At 35.9% G+C, this 15,089-nt stretch overlaps 1 protein-coding gene across 2 annotated transcripts in view; it reads right to left on the reverse strand.

The window, feature by feature from the left end:
* Window positions 1–15,089, reverse strand: part of SPAG16 (sperm associated antigen 16) — a 1,197,624-nt gene that overhangs the window by 1,134,315 nt on the left and 48,220 nt on the right. For both annotated transcript variants that reach the window (XM_027873434.1, XM_027873435.1), the window contains exon 6: window positions 3,686–3,793. In XM_027873434.1, the coding sequence (XP_027729235.1) occupies window positions 3,686–3,793 (108 nt within the window). The remainder of the gene's footprint in view (window positions 1–3,685; window positions 3,794–15,089) is intronic.

Raw genomic sequence — 15,089 nt, forward strand, 5'->3', positions numbered from 1 at the left:
AAGAGCCTCTCCATTCTCTGTTCTGAACAGCAAGTATTTGACTAGGACCCATATGGGGATAATATTGGTGAAGATCCTGATGAAAAGGATGCAACATATAGGTGAACTCTTTAGGATTGTGTAAGCCTGTCAAAACTTTCCTGACTTGAAGGAAACATCTGCCCAGAAAAAGTCAGTGGAATGAATTTGTTTACTGCCCAACAGCCACCTGTGGAGGCCCCAGGGAACATAAATTATGTACAGCCCCTAAACTCTTAGGGGTTTAGGTCCCATTCAGCCTGGGACCTAACATAATATCTCGTAAAATATTAAGTGCTTAAAATAAATGCTTTTTGATCAACTGACATCCACATACCCAGAACTTAGATTGTAGACTAATGGGCCTGAAAATACCAACTTACGCACAGAAGGTATAAAAACTGAACACACAGAGATGACATCAGGTCACTGCAAAAGTTCCAGAACTATCTGGCCAGTGACCAAGATGACACATATCACGGCTGGCATGGTAGGGAAGTTTGTTACTTAGGTAGCCAGATAATGGCAATTAACAGAGTATATATGGTGTATTTTGCATGTAGTCCTAACATGTCAAGCTATGCTATATGTATCTTCATGAACCTATATGTTTGTTCTTCTGCATTCAACTCTAATATCAATCAACAAATAAGCATTTATTAAGTGCCTACTATGTGCAAGATGGGCCAAACAGAGTAAGAGATAGAGAGCTGGCCTCAAAGACAAAACCAGGATTCACATTTTACCTCTGACACAATACTAGCTGTGTAATCCTGGAAAAATTACTTAACCTCTCAGTATTCTACACAACTAAGACTACACGTTGAAAAAAAATATGCTGACCTGCATTGGTAAAGGGAATTCTTCACCCAAGAATTCATTCAATACTAAAATCACAGGTTGACTCTTATGCCTGTTCCTGCTCTTGGCCATGCACTGACCTTAGTAGAGTAGGTACTATTAACATACATGTGGCCTAAGTATCTCATATAATTTGCTTGAGACTATAGGTGTCATTTGATAGTTGTATGATGTTAAATAAGTATACATAGTGCTTGTGTCACCTTAAGCAAGTCATTCATCTTCAATGAACATCATTTTTCTCATCTCCAAAATGAAAGAATTAGAGTTAGATAGCCTCTGAGGCCCTTTCTAACTACAGATGTATTATCTTATAATTCTATGTTCCTGTATCTACTGGCACCTCGGTGGCACAGTGGATAGAGTGCCAGGCCTGGAGTCAGAACCTAAGTTCAAATCCAGCTTCTGACACTTGCTAGCTGTGTAACACTGGGCAGGTCATTTAACTCTGTTTGCCTCAACTCCTCATCTGTGAAATGAGCTGAAGAAAGAATGGGCAAACCACCCCGGTAACTTTGCCAAGAAAACCCCAAATGTGTCACATGAGTTAGAGATGACTAAAACGACTCAACAACAAATACCTGTAGCTAATATATAGTTAATCAGTGTAATTTCTGGCAAATGCAAAATATTACCTTAAGAAACAACATGACAGACTAGGAATCAACACAGCCTTTTGGAGGTGATGGGTGGGAATCAGGGTTCCTTTCCTGTCACTTTGCATAGACTCAGGGAAGGGTGACTACAGGACGTGTGTAGAGTGAACCTACTGAGAGCAGAAAAACCTACATTTCTCATGAGGCCCTGGCCCCAGTGAACAGGTGCTAATTCAAAGAGAGCAGAGACTCATTTAACTAGTGGACCATTATTTCTTTGAGGCTAGGCTTGATTTGATGAGAGAAAGAGGGAATATTAAGAAAGAGGAGGATGCCATAGGGGTCAGTGAGAATGCAGATGGTGACAATCAGGAACCGGAAAGCAGCAGCAGCCAACGTTTTAGCTCTTGGATCAGAGGTGGAAGGTTCTTGAATGAGCAGAACAAAACAAAGAAAAGAAATACCCTGGCTACGGCAAGGTGCAGAGTCCAGCAGCTGTTCCAAGGAGTGTAACACAGGTACAGATACTGCATTCAATTAAGTTTCCAATCCCCTATTCCTGTAGCAAAGAGACTTGCCCAATCCTTCCCCTACCAGAATAATGAGTCTGGGGAAGAGTTGAAAAAATGAAAGTACTCTGTGAGGAAAGGAAGTAAGATGTACTCAATGGAATGTGTGTCTTGATTACTTTGTTACTTTACTGTTCATTTCTATCCAGAATACGGGTTGTGCTTCTAAACTTTATGGGCAGCTAGGTGGCACAGCGGATAGAGCACTGGGCTTGGAATCAGGAACATCTGAGGTCAAATGGGGCTTCAGACACTTACTAGCTGTGTGACCCTAAACAAGTCACTTAACCCTGTTTGTCTCAGTTTCCTCATCTGTAATATGAGCTGGAGGAGGAAATGACAAACCATTCCAGTATCTCCACCAAGAAAATCCCAAATGGGTACAGAAAGAGTTGGACATGAATGAAACGACTGAACAACAAATTCTAAACTTAACGGTGAATTAATTTGCTAGCAGGCATGGAACTGAATATCCTAGGCAAAACCTAACTTCAGTTATCTGGATGGGAACAAAATAAATCACCACCATGTGAAGCCAGACTGTTAAAGAAAAGGTGATGGCAAATCAGGTTGCACCCTGAAAATAGTAACCTTTTTGTGGAAAATTACAAAAGAAAAACAGAGCAGAACTACTATAATTCTGCTATGACTCACTCTAGTGATCCTAAAATCTTACAGCTGAGCTGGTATGATAGCAGCACAGAAATTCTCCTCAGTCAACCAAGAACAAGACTAGTTAACTCCAAAAGAACCGCTCATGCCTTACTATAAAAAAGGCAATTTTTCTCATTATTGGGAGTCAAGGATAAAAAAGACTCTAAATTTATAAAATCCCATAATGTCTCATATAAGACAAAATCTACTGAAAACACTACCACCACCACCCCAAAAAACGCTGATTCATACACACATGACACCTTAATGAGATATTATAAATACTACAATTTCCATATATAGAGTATTCTTATAAGTGCTTTAGTGGATGGAACACTGGACTTGGAATCAGGAAGACCTGAGTTCAAATTTGACCTCAAATATTTAATAACTGTGTGACCCTGGGCAAGTCACTCATCTTTAAAATAGGGACAATTATAGCACCTACTTCACAGGTTTGGTAAGGTGATCAAATGAGATTATAATATATATATATATACATAGCACTTTTCAAACCTTAAAGTATTATATAAATATTAACCACACTTATCATATTACTGAAAAATAAAAATAGCTCTCAGCCAATTTAGAAAAATGAATTTCTAATGTATTTAGAAATATTTCTCACTAAAAGGAAGAAAAAATAAAACTTTCTAAGTCAAAGTGGTCAAAAAAAATAAACTTTCAACCAATAAAAGTACCATCTTTATATCCCAAAAAGTTTTATGTATTGGTGTTGATTCTTTTTAAAACTGAGGGTTTTTTCTACAATGTTCACACAATTAAAAGAAATATTTGCCTATAATGTAATTTTTCTTCTCATGAAGTTTATATAACAATTACAGTATTTTGACAACTAAACTAATCAGCTTCTGTCTTGAACCTTAAGCTATAATCAAGATATTAAGATGGATATCATTTGTATTCACTTAACAAATAACTGAATTTTAAAAATAATGAAATACATTATAAACATTAGTGACTTACCCTTTGAGATCACTAATAAGACTGTTCTTTTCCTGGACTATCCGTTTGTGGTGCATTCGATGAAAATCACGTTCTTTCTGAGCTTTCAATAAATCTTCTCTAGCTTTTCTGTAGACAAAAATATGACAAAAAACTACTGTTCAATTACTTCTGGTGCATTCCTGAAAAGAGAATACTAACAAAATAACAAGTAATTTAATCATTGTCAGCAGTTTTAAATCCAAAACTGCATGCTATTTAAAATTCTATGCAAAATTATTTCCTATATAAGTCTCAGTGATGGTCCATTATCATCATCACAATTAATAATTTTGAAAGGAGCAGAAATAAGTGCTCATGAAACCATGAATGCTAAAAATAGGTCTCCCAGATTATATTTCATGTATTCACTGAGGAAATGACAGAAATCTAGCATGTAAATATTGCTGTGAAGCTTCTTCTGTAACATAAAAAGATATTAATCATTACATATATGGCACTTCAAATATTGCAAAACACTAAATACATTCTCTCACTTGACTGAGACTAAGAGACCCTCAAGGAGAATGTTATTATCAATGGCTTTAATGAATACAATCATTACAAAAAAAGGAAAATATTTTCTTTAAATCTCAACTTTGAGTCATTTAAAAACACACTTGATTAATGAATTTTTATTTGTCTTATGTAAAATGTAAAACATTTACATCACAAACAATATTAATGGAGTTCAACTATTACTATGACTAATAATAGTCATAATCATGTTGTTATTGCTAAAAACAATCAATGACTCAACAAACATGTCAATCATGTGCCAGACACTGGGGTTATAAAGACAAAAATAAAATAATTCTTATTCTCAAGTAGTTTACATTCCATAGAGGGATACAGCGTGTAAATGTATTAATCTATACAAAAATAGACAAATATATGCAAGGTAATTTCAGAAAGATATAAGCAGCAGAGTAAATAAGGAAGGCCTTATGCAAGAGGTGATGCTCCAGCTGAACTTTGAGAGAGTTTTTAGAGAAATCAGTCCATTGTAAATAAACTGATTTAGCCACTTATTTCAGAGTTCAAATTATTAATCATGGATAAAAATTAGGTAATGTGCTTTAGTAGATTAAGAGCTTGTCTTAGAGTCTGGAAAACCTGGGTTCAAGACGTGCTTCTGACACTCCAGCTGTGTGACCATAGAAAGGTCACTTACCATCTCAGCATGGAAGTACATTACAAATGCTGTGGACAGCTTACACAGAGACACAGCGATGGGAGACAGAATGGCTGACTGAGAGCAGCAAGGTCAGTTGGATACTGAGAAGTATGCAAAGAAGAAATAGAAAGTATTTCTATAAATAAGTATTTACAAATTATCAATTTAATGCTTTTAAGCTGCATTTTAAAATTTATTTGTATTCACCTGAAGAGACAAGAAAGCAAACTTTCTGAAGTTCCTATATTTTAGTACTGCTAAATTTTTTTTTTCAGAAACTTGAATTGGTACTGTTTGTGTTTTCATAACTTGACTTTTCAGTCAAATAATTTAAATTTATTTATGGTGATGCTTCTCCCATTATGAACTCTCTAATGCCTTTTAAACAAAAAGTACATAAAAATAAATCTAAAGAATACAATTCTTTACATTAAGTGGTCACTTTAATTAAATCTATAATGAAGATTCTAGAATATTCAAAGGAATTATTTCAAATCAAACCAATATAGCATTCTGGCTTATCCAGAGCAAGATGACATAATATAGAACCCAAATATTAGATTTTGTTGCATGGGGCTGCTCATGTAATCACTTTCAAGTTTATCTGTCTACTCTCTTTTTTATCAACATCATTAAATAATATTTGCAGGCATCAATTATACATGGTGTTGTGCTAAATTTTATACTGTAATGCAAAAAGTCACACTTTCTTATCTTTTATACTCCAATATACAATATAGCCAGAAATATGATTTTTCATAAGTAGATGATTCATAATTAGGGCAACTAGGTGGTGCAGTGGATAGAGTACTGGGTCTGGAGTCAAGAAAACCCAAGTTCAAATTTGGCCTCAGACACTTATTAGCTGTGTAACCCTATGCAAGTCACTTAACCCTATTTGCCTCAGGTTCTTCATCTGTGAAATGAGCTGGAGAAGGAAATGGCAAACCACTCCAGTATCTTTTCCAAGAAAACCCCAAATGATGTCATAAAGTATCAGACACAGTTAAAATAAATGAACAACAACAAAAGATGTCAGAATTGCATATATCACGTTCCTTTCAATTAATAGTAAATAAGCAGAACACTAGCATAATGTATATGTATGTGTATGACACTTTTAAATTCTTACACGCTAGAATGATTTGTTGGACTGACTACAAGTATCTAAAAAGCTGTCTCTGTCAACATATGACATGTAAATAATATAAAAATATTCTTGGAATAGATGTCATTTTAAATGATGACCACTGCCAATCCATTGTAAATGAACTGATTTAGCAATTTATTTTAGAGTTCAAATTAGGAATCAAAATAAAAATATTTTTAAGCTTAACTGCATTCAAGTGAAAAAGTGAGAGGCAGTGTGGTATAGAAGATTCAAAGACCTATGTTCAAGACCTGCCTATGCCTGACACAGTCCAGCAGTGTAACAACTGGAAGGACGCTTCACATCTCAGTGTCTCCCAACCAACGCTCTATGATTCTAAGTTACAAACAAGTTACTGATCTGAATCAATGGAGGAAGTTTATACATTAGCAGTAGAGTAATGAAATCATGTGTCTGGAACAAAAATATAATAAAAGTATTTCATTCATAGTACAGCATCACTGCCTTATTTTCTCCATGTTTGAAATTATTCCAGAGTTATCTTTAAAAATAAATCAAAGGAACTTCAGGTACTTTGAGTACTCATCAAGTAACAGCCTACCAAATTGTTTTCTGTTGGTGACTGTGATTCGTTAAAATTGATAATGGTATTTTTTAATGTTTCGAATGGAGTTATCACATTATCCTCTCGCCATTAGACAAAAGACAGTATACAGTGCAGCTATGTCCAGGAAAATACCTTCTTAATTTAACAAGCAATTACCTAAACACTGAAGCATGATTTGATGACTCTCATTATTATATTAGTTTCCACAGCTATGCATGTTTCTAAAAGTCATTAAATTAAACAGACCTTTGGAGAAGCTAGGCACTATTTGACCTTTTACAGAAGTGAATTTCATAAGTGAAAAACAGACTCCTTTAAAATGTATTTCCTTTTACTTCTTCAAAATTTATTATCATTTAATTTTGGTTTTCTTCCTAATATCTTATTCTAGCAGAGGCTAAAATAAAGTGTTTTATCATTTTATAGGATACTTTTTCTCTTCTAGTTAATACTTGTTCCTCTGATTTCCTCTCAGATGATATTTCTAATTATCTTCACTATCTTTCAATAACCCTTTTACAATGTCTACTATATTTCCCTTAACAGAAACTAATGAAAATGAACTATGACAACTTAAATATTGGTAGAGTATAGTAGATTATATTAAATACCATCTAAGTTCCATAAAGCCGACGCAAGCCAAAGGCTCTTTTAAGTAGCTATTATGTAAGTCATAAGTGGTCATAGGTGATCTAAAAAGTATCACAAGATTGAATAAAAAACAAAGAATTATGAGTGGCCCTTTACCTCCAAAGTATGCTTACTTTCATAAACAAATATAATCCTGATTCACCATCTGTAAAGGTACTCACTCTGCATTTCAAGTTATACAGTGACTGATAACCCAGTTATACTCTCCCTTGCTCCAAATGGATAATTGTTCAAAGGACAGGGATAGTTCTCAAAAGAAAAATTACGGACTATTAATAACCATTTGGAAGATTGTTCCAAATCACTAATGATGAGAGAAATGAAAAACTGAAGATTCACTTCACACACAGAAAAAGAGCAATGATGACAAAGGACAGGAATAGTTAATGTTAGAAGAATTTTCAAAAGCTAGGCACACTAATTAATACACTGGAATGAAGAACTGGTTCAATCATTTTGGAAAGTAATTTTGAATTATGTGAAGAAAGTAGCTAAAATGTCCATATCCTCCAAGAAGGTCAAATATAGAACAGTCAGTCCAATATCCACCAAAAGAGTTATGACAGCACTTTTTTGTGGCAGCCAAGAACTAGAAATGAAATAGACGTCCATTGGTGGGGGAATGGCTAAATAAATTGTGATACTTCAATACCTGAATATAATGGAATATTATTGCTCCAAAAGATAGCATGAATATGAATATGAAGAATACAGGAGCCAAAGGAAGATTGACTGTGAACTGATACAAAGAGAAGTAGACCCAAGAACAGAACTATTATCATGTAAATGTTACACACGACAATAAAAATCAAAACTGAATGTTGTGCAATTAAGTTTGTCCTTAAAGAAGAGCATTAAATGAAGGCAGGTAGGTTGTACTGTGGATAGAGCACCAGCTTGGGAATTAGGAGGACCTGAGTTCAAATCTGGCCTCAGACACTTATTTTCTGTGTGACACTGGGCAAGTCACTTAACCACAATTGCGAAGAAGAACAAGAAGAACAAGAACAAGAACAAGAAGCGGAGACATGGGGGAAGCAGAGCCAAGATGGTGGCGTAAAAGTAGGGACTCGCCTGAGCTCTCCCCCAAATCTCTTCAAATACCTCTAAAAAATTACTCTGAACAAATTCTAGAGTGGCAGAACCCACAAAGAGACAGAGTGAGGCAGATTCCAGCCCAAGACAACCTGGAAGGTCCACAGGAAAAGTCTCTTGCACCGGCCTGAGAGAGGAGCGTCCAGCAGAGGGCACAATGGCAGACCCACCCCAAGCAAAGCCAGAGCAGATTTCAGGGGACTGAATCACCAGCAGCAGTGGCAGGCTCCAGTCTTCTCAGCCCACAGACACAACAAACAACTTAGAAGGTCAGCAGGAATGGTCTGTCGGAACTGTGTGAGAGAGAAGCACAGTCCAGCGGGGTGTGCCAATACAGCCCCTTCACCAGCAAACCAGGAACAGGTCTTGGGAGTGACTGAATCTGCAGCAGTAGTGGCAGTGGTGCTGCTCCTGCAGCTATTAGCCCACAGACTGAATGTTTGAAAGTCACCCATTTAGACTTTTGGGAGCCAAGATGGCAGAGTAAGCAGTAAGTCCCTCTCACCCTCCCTTATTGACCTTGAAAAACCTGGAGAATATTGCCCCAGGAAAAATCTTGAAATAATAGAGTCAGCAGAAAGACTAGATACAACAATCTTTTAGTTCCTGAGGCTAGGGGGATTAATGGGAAAGGCCCCTCTTGTGGTGGCTGAAGGGGACCAGTACAGTAATAGAGGCATCCCAGCAAACCAGTGGCAAACTTCACCTCAGCAAACCAGTAACCAGGCCCCTAGCCCCCAGCATAAGAAACCTGGGACAGTGCTCCCTGTTGCCCCAGAAGCAGAGATCAATTTTAAAAGCTAGAAAAAAGGCAAACAACATGACAAGAAGCAACACAGAAAAACAATGTATCTTGGTGACAGGGAAGATCAAAACACAAATTCAGGAGAGGATAACATTGTCAATATACCCACATCTGAAACCTCAGAGGGGAATATGAACTGGCCTCAAGCCCAAAAAGCCTTCTTGGAAGTCTCAAGAAGGATTTTAAAAATCAAATAAGAGAGGTAGAAGAAAAACGGGGAAAAGAAATGAAAGGCATGCAAGAGAGAGTCAATAGCTTGGAAAAGGACAAAAAAACCACTGAAGAAAACAACTCTTTAAAGAATACAATAGGCAAAATAGAAAAGAAAACACAAAAGTTAATTAAGGAAAACAACACCTTAAAAGTTAGAATTGGGCAAGTAGAAGCTAATGACTCTATAAGACATCAGGAATCAGTAAAACAAAATCAAAAGAATGAAAAAAATAGAAGAAAATGTGAAATTCCTCACTGGAAAAACAACTGACCTGGAAAATAGATCCAGGAGAGATATAAAAATTATTAGTCCAACTGAAAACCACAATGAAAAAAAGAGCCAGACAGCATCTTTCAGGAAATCATCAAGGAAAACTGCCCTGAGGCCCTAGAACCTGAGGGTAAAACAGTCATCAAAAGAATTCACCAATCACCTCCTGAAAGAGATCCCAAATTGAAAACACCAATGAATACTGTAGCTAAATTCCAGAATTATCAGGCCAAGGAGAAAATCCTGCAAGCAGCCAGGAAGAAATGATTCAATCATGGAACCACAGTCAGAATTACGCAGGACCTTGCAGCTTCTATATTAAAAGATTACAGGGCTTGGAATATGGCATTACATAAGGCAAAGAAGCTTTGACTACAACCAAGGATCAACTACCCAGAAAAATTGAACATAATCTTTCAGGGCAGGAGATGGACATTCAATGAAACAGGAGACTTCCAGACTTTCCTCATGAAAAGACCAGAGCTCAATGGAAAATTTTATCTTCAAATACAAGATGCAACAGAGGCATAAAAAGCTAAAAGGAAATGGTAAAAAACAAACAAACATGTTATTCAATAAGGGTAAACTGTTTAAGTCCCTACATGGGAAGACAATACCTATAACTCTTGAGAATTGTATCTTTATTATGACATTTAGAAGGGATATACATAGACAGAGGGGGTGGGTTTAAGTTAACTCTGATGTGATGATAAAAAAACCTAATGAAGTGGTAAAAAGGAATTGTAATGGGAGAAGAGGAAAGAAGGAAGCAGAAAAGGGTAAATTACATCACTTGAAGAGGCACAAAGACATGTTACAGTAGAGGGAAAGAAGGGAAGGAGATGAGCATTGTTTGAACTTTACTCTCATCAGATTTGGTTCAAGGAGGGAATAACGTACTCAGGTTTAGAAATTTAATTTGCCATACAGGCAGGAGAATGGGAAAGGGAAAAGAAAAGGTAAGAGGGGATAGAAGGGAAGGAAAATATAGTAAGGGAAAGAAAAGAAAGGGGGCTGATAGAAGGGTGAGCAGATTGAGGGATGTGGTGGTCCAAAGCAAAATTCTAGTGAGAAGGGAAAAGGAGAAAAGGAGGAAGAAAAGCATAAATGGGGGTGGGGGAATAGGATGGAGAGAAAGACACAGATAGTAATCATAACTGTGAATGTAAATGGGATGAACTCTCCCATAAAACAAAAATGGATAACAGAATGGATTAGAAAATATAATCCTACAACATGCTGTTTACAAGAAACATATTTGAAACAGAGGGATACACACTAGGTAAAAGTAAAAGGCTGAAGCAGAATATATTATGCTTCAGCTGAAATTTTAAAAAAAGCAGGGGTAGCAATCATGATCTCAGACAAAGTGGAAGCAAAAATAGATGTCATTAAAAAGAGATAAGGAAGGAAACTACATCCTGCTAAAAGGTACCATACCATAGACAATGAAGTAATATCATTACTAAACATATATGCACTAAGTGGTATAATATGCAGATTCTTAGAGGTAGAGAGCAAAACTATACTAGTGAGGGACCTCAACTTTCCCCTCTCTGAACTAGATAAATCTAACCTAAAATAAATAAGAAAGAAGTTAAGGAGGTGAATAGAATTTTAGAAAAGTTAGATATGGTAGACCTCTGGAGAAAATTGAATACGCATAGAAAGGAACATACTTTCTGTCAGCATTGCATGGCCCTTACTCAAAAATTGACCATGTACTATGGCATAAACACCTAACAATCCAATGCAGAAAGGCAGAAATATTAAATACAAAGAATTGGAAATTGAGAGGATGCCCATCAATTGGGGAATGGCTGAAGAAGTTGTGGCACATGAATGTAATGGAATACTATTGTGTTATAAGAAATGATGAACAAGCAAATTTCAGAAAAACCTGGAAAGACTTGTATGGTCTGATGCTGAGTGAAGTGAGCAGAACCAGGAGAACATTGTACACAGCAACAGCCATGTTGTGCAGTGACTAATTTGACAGACTTAGCTCTTCTTAGCAACGCAAGGATCTAAGATATCTCCAAAAGTCTCATGATAGAAAATGCTATCCATATCCAGAGAAAGACTATGGAGTTTGAATGCAGATCAAAGCATACTATTTGCTCTTTTTTTTTTCTTCTGTTTTGTTTAGTTTCTTCTTTCTTGTGGTTCCTCCTATTGGTTCTAATTCTTCTTTACAACATGACTAACATGAAAATATGTTTAATAGGAATGTATATGTAGAGGCTATATCAGATTGCACTCTGTCTTAGGGAGGGAGGTGAGAAGGGAGAGGGAGAAAATTTACAACTCAGAAGCTTATGGAAGTGATTGCTGAAAACTAAAATTAAATTAATTCATTTTTAAAAAAAAGTTATGTCATGCCAAGGGGCATTGACTACTATCTTAAAAACACTACTGTTACCACAACTCAAATCATTTAAAAAAAATAGAGTACCTCATATATATGAAGTAGTAGGCTAGGTACTGGTAATCAAAAGAGATGCCACCACCTATACTATTGTTATTATTACTACTCCTACTACTCTATTATCTCTACTGGTACTCAGATCTCCTCCAGATCTCCTATTCCAACTAATCAATTTTTATGATAAAATGGTTGATGTGACAATGAAATTACAAGGTCGTAATAAACCTCTCTAAAATAAAAAATAATCATTTTTGTACTTTAAAAAAAATAAGAGATATGAAAGGTATCCCCTTCCCTCTATTTCAACAAGTAAGGGACTGCATATGGATCAATACACATACTGTCAAATTTGACTGATTTTAATTTTTTTTCTAAACTGTTTTTGTTCTTTTTTTATTCTCTGTTCTCCTCTTAGTATGTAAACAGTTCCCACATGGTCCTTTCTAATTGATCAAAAATGTATACTTTTCTACTTTTGACTCCTATATTGACACTGAAAAGTTTCTACTCAGGCCTTTTCATCAAAAAATGCTTGGAAATTCACTATTTCATTAGCAGTCCTTTATTTTCTCCTCTGTAGGATTATATTATTTTGACAGGTAAATGATTTTTATTTGTAACACTTTCACGTCTCAAATTCTCCTCTTATTTACTGTGGTATGTAAAGTCTTATATGATACTGATGGCGGCTTCTTGGTACTTGAACTCTTTATTGTCACTTGCATTGCATTGGGTGTCCACTGATTGGGGAATAGCTGAAAAAACTGTAGTATGTGGAAATAATAGAATAATATTTCATGACAATAATGAGAAATTCAGATAAACAAGGTAGGACACGTATGAAATAGTACACAGCAAAGAAAACACAACCAGGATAACTACCACAAAAAAAAATGTCAAGGAAAACAACACTGAAGACACCAGAATTATGCTTCAACTCCAAGACCAGATTTGTTTCCAGAGGACCAAGGACTAAATATGCTTCCTTTGGTAAAAAAGACAATCACTTTGTACTTATCTAACCACCTTGTATCATTTTGAATTTATTCTGAATATAATTTTGTATATATTGAATAACCAAACAGAATGTAAGCTTTTTGAGAATAGGGCTTTGCATTTTTTTCTTTGTTTCTGCAGTGCTTAGCCCATCCAAAGACTAGCAATAAAGTACTAGACTTGGAGTCAGGAAGCCTTGAATTCAAATCCTGTAGCAAGTCATTTTGCCCCTCTCAGGCTAGACTGAAGGGGCTAGACTAAAGGGCCTCCAAGGTCCCTTCCAGCTCTCAATCTAAGATCAGATTATTCTACTAACACAGTTGGTGCTTACATCGTAAGCTTACATAGTAGGTATTACATAGTAAATTGCTTATTAATTGATTCAACTACAGCCATGTAACACTGCATATGATGTCAGAAATGCATACATCTCTTGCCTCCATTTTTCACCTGCTCATTTCTCAGTCTCTTTTAATCTGGATTCTGACACCATCATTCAAATGTGCTCGCTTGCTCTCTCTCCCTCTCTCTCTCTCTCTTTCTCTCTCTCTCTCTCTCTCTCTCTCTCTCCTCACAAGGTTATCAATAATCTCTTAAATGCTAAATCCAAATGATGGTTCCTATCCTTCTTGACCTTTGTGAAGTTCTTCACAATGATGGCAACCTCCTCTGGAATACTCTTTCATTACTGAGGAACCTGCTCTCTTCTAATCCTCTCCCACACAATACCCTGCTACTCTTTCTCGGTCCCCTTTGATGGATTATCATCCATGTCCCATAGTGGGCATAAACATTTGAGCTCTATGTTGGGCTTTCTTCTCTCCTCTCTATACTCTCTCTCTTGAAGTCCTCCATAAGTTCATAAAGACTTCCCAATCTACATGTCCATGTTTCACCTCTCTCCCAAGCTCCATTCCCAAATGAGTAACCACTAAACACCTCAACTAGTAATGCCACAGGCATCTCAAATTGAACATATCCAAAATGGAAGTCATTATTATTACCCTGAAATCTACTTCTCTTCTTAACTTCCTCAATTTTAGGTAAGGGCACTTCCAACTTTCTAGTCTCTCATTTTCACAACCTCGGAGTCAATCTCAACTCTTCATTCTCATTCCCAATATCCAATCAGTTACCAAACCTTGTCAATTCTACCTCAACTTCATCTTTCATACATGTCCCATTCTTTCTGTTTACATAACTACCATCTTACCAGTTCTTACTTAGACTACTGTAATATTTTGCTAACTGTTCTCCTTGATTTCAGTATGTCCCTTATCTAGTTCATCCTCCATATAGCTACCAAATTGATATTTCTAAAGTATAGCTATTTCCTTGCTCAAGAAACTGCAGTGTATGTGCTATTTCCTCTAGGATAAAATACAAACTCCTGTGTTTGGCCTTTACGCTTTAAAGTCCCTACCAATCTTACCTCAAAATCTCTTTTCAAATTTATTTCATATTAACCCCACCTCATCCACTTTACATTTAAGTCAAACTGGCCTACCTGCAGTTTCTAATAAATATTTCCTATGTCCATGCCTTTGTATAATACTCCCAGAGTCATGGTTGGTTAGTTTGGTTAAATAATTTGTTACTCTCTTCTAGAACCAACAAGAAAACACAGGTCATAAGTTATCTTGTTTATACATCTAACACCTCATCACTATTATACTTAAACATCTTATAATTATATTAATTGAGGTAAAGGTAGAATACCAGTCTAATACAAGCAAATATTCCTAAACTTTACATATTTAAAGGGACTCTTAGTTTAAGTAGCATCAAGTGTGTTTTGCTCTAAAATTGGCAATAGTTTATTAGAGCAATAAACATTCCCTTCATGCTACTTTAATGGAGAAAATTTTGAGGTTTATAGATATGAACAAAAATTCACTATAATGCAATATTTCATTAATTTTTCTAGTCTCAGAACTTAGAACCCGAGTGAACTTGATGACCATATAAAATGTATATTTATTGAGAGCACACAAGGTTATAACAGGTTATGTATAAGTCCATTCCCCTAGAA

Source organism: Vombatus ursinus, unplaced genomic scaffold (assembly GCF_900497805.2).
Source record: "Vombatus ursinus unplaced genomic scaffold, bare-nosed wombat genome assembly UNPS02014802.1, whole genome shotgun sequence".
Classification (NCBI taxonomy): domain Eukaryota; kingdom Metazoa; phylum Chordata; class Mammalia; order Diprotodontia; family Vombatidae; genus Vombatus; species Vombatus ursinus.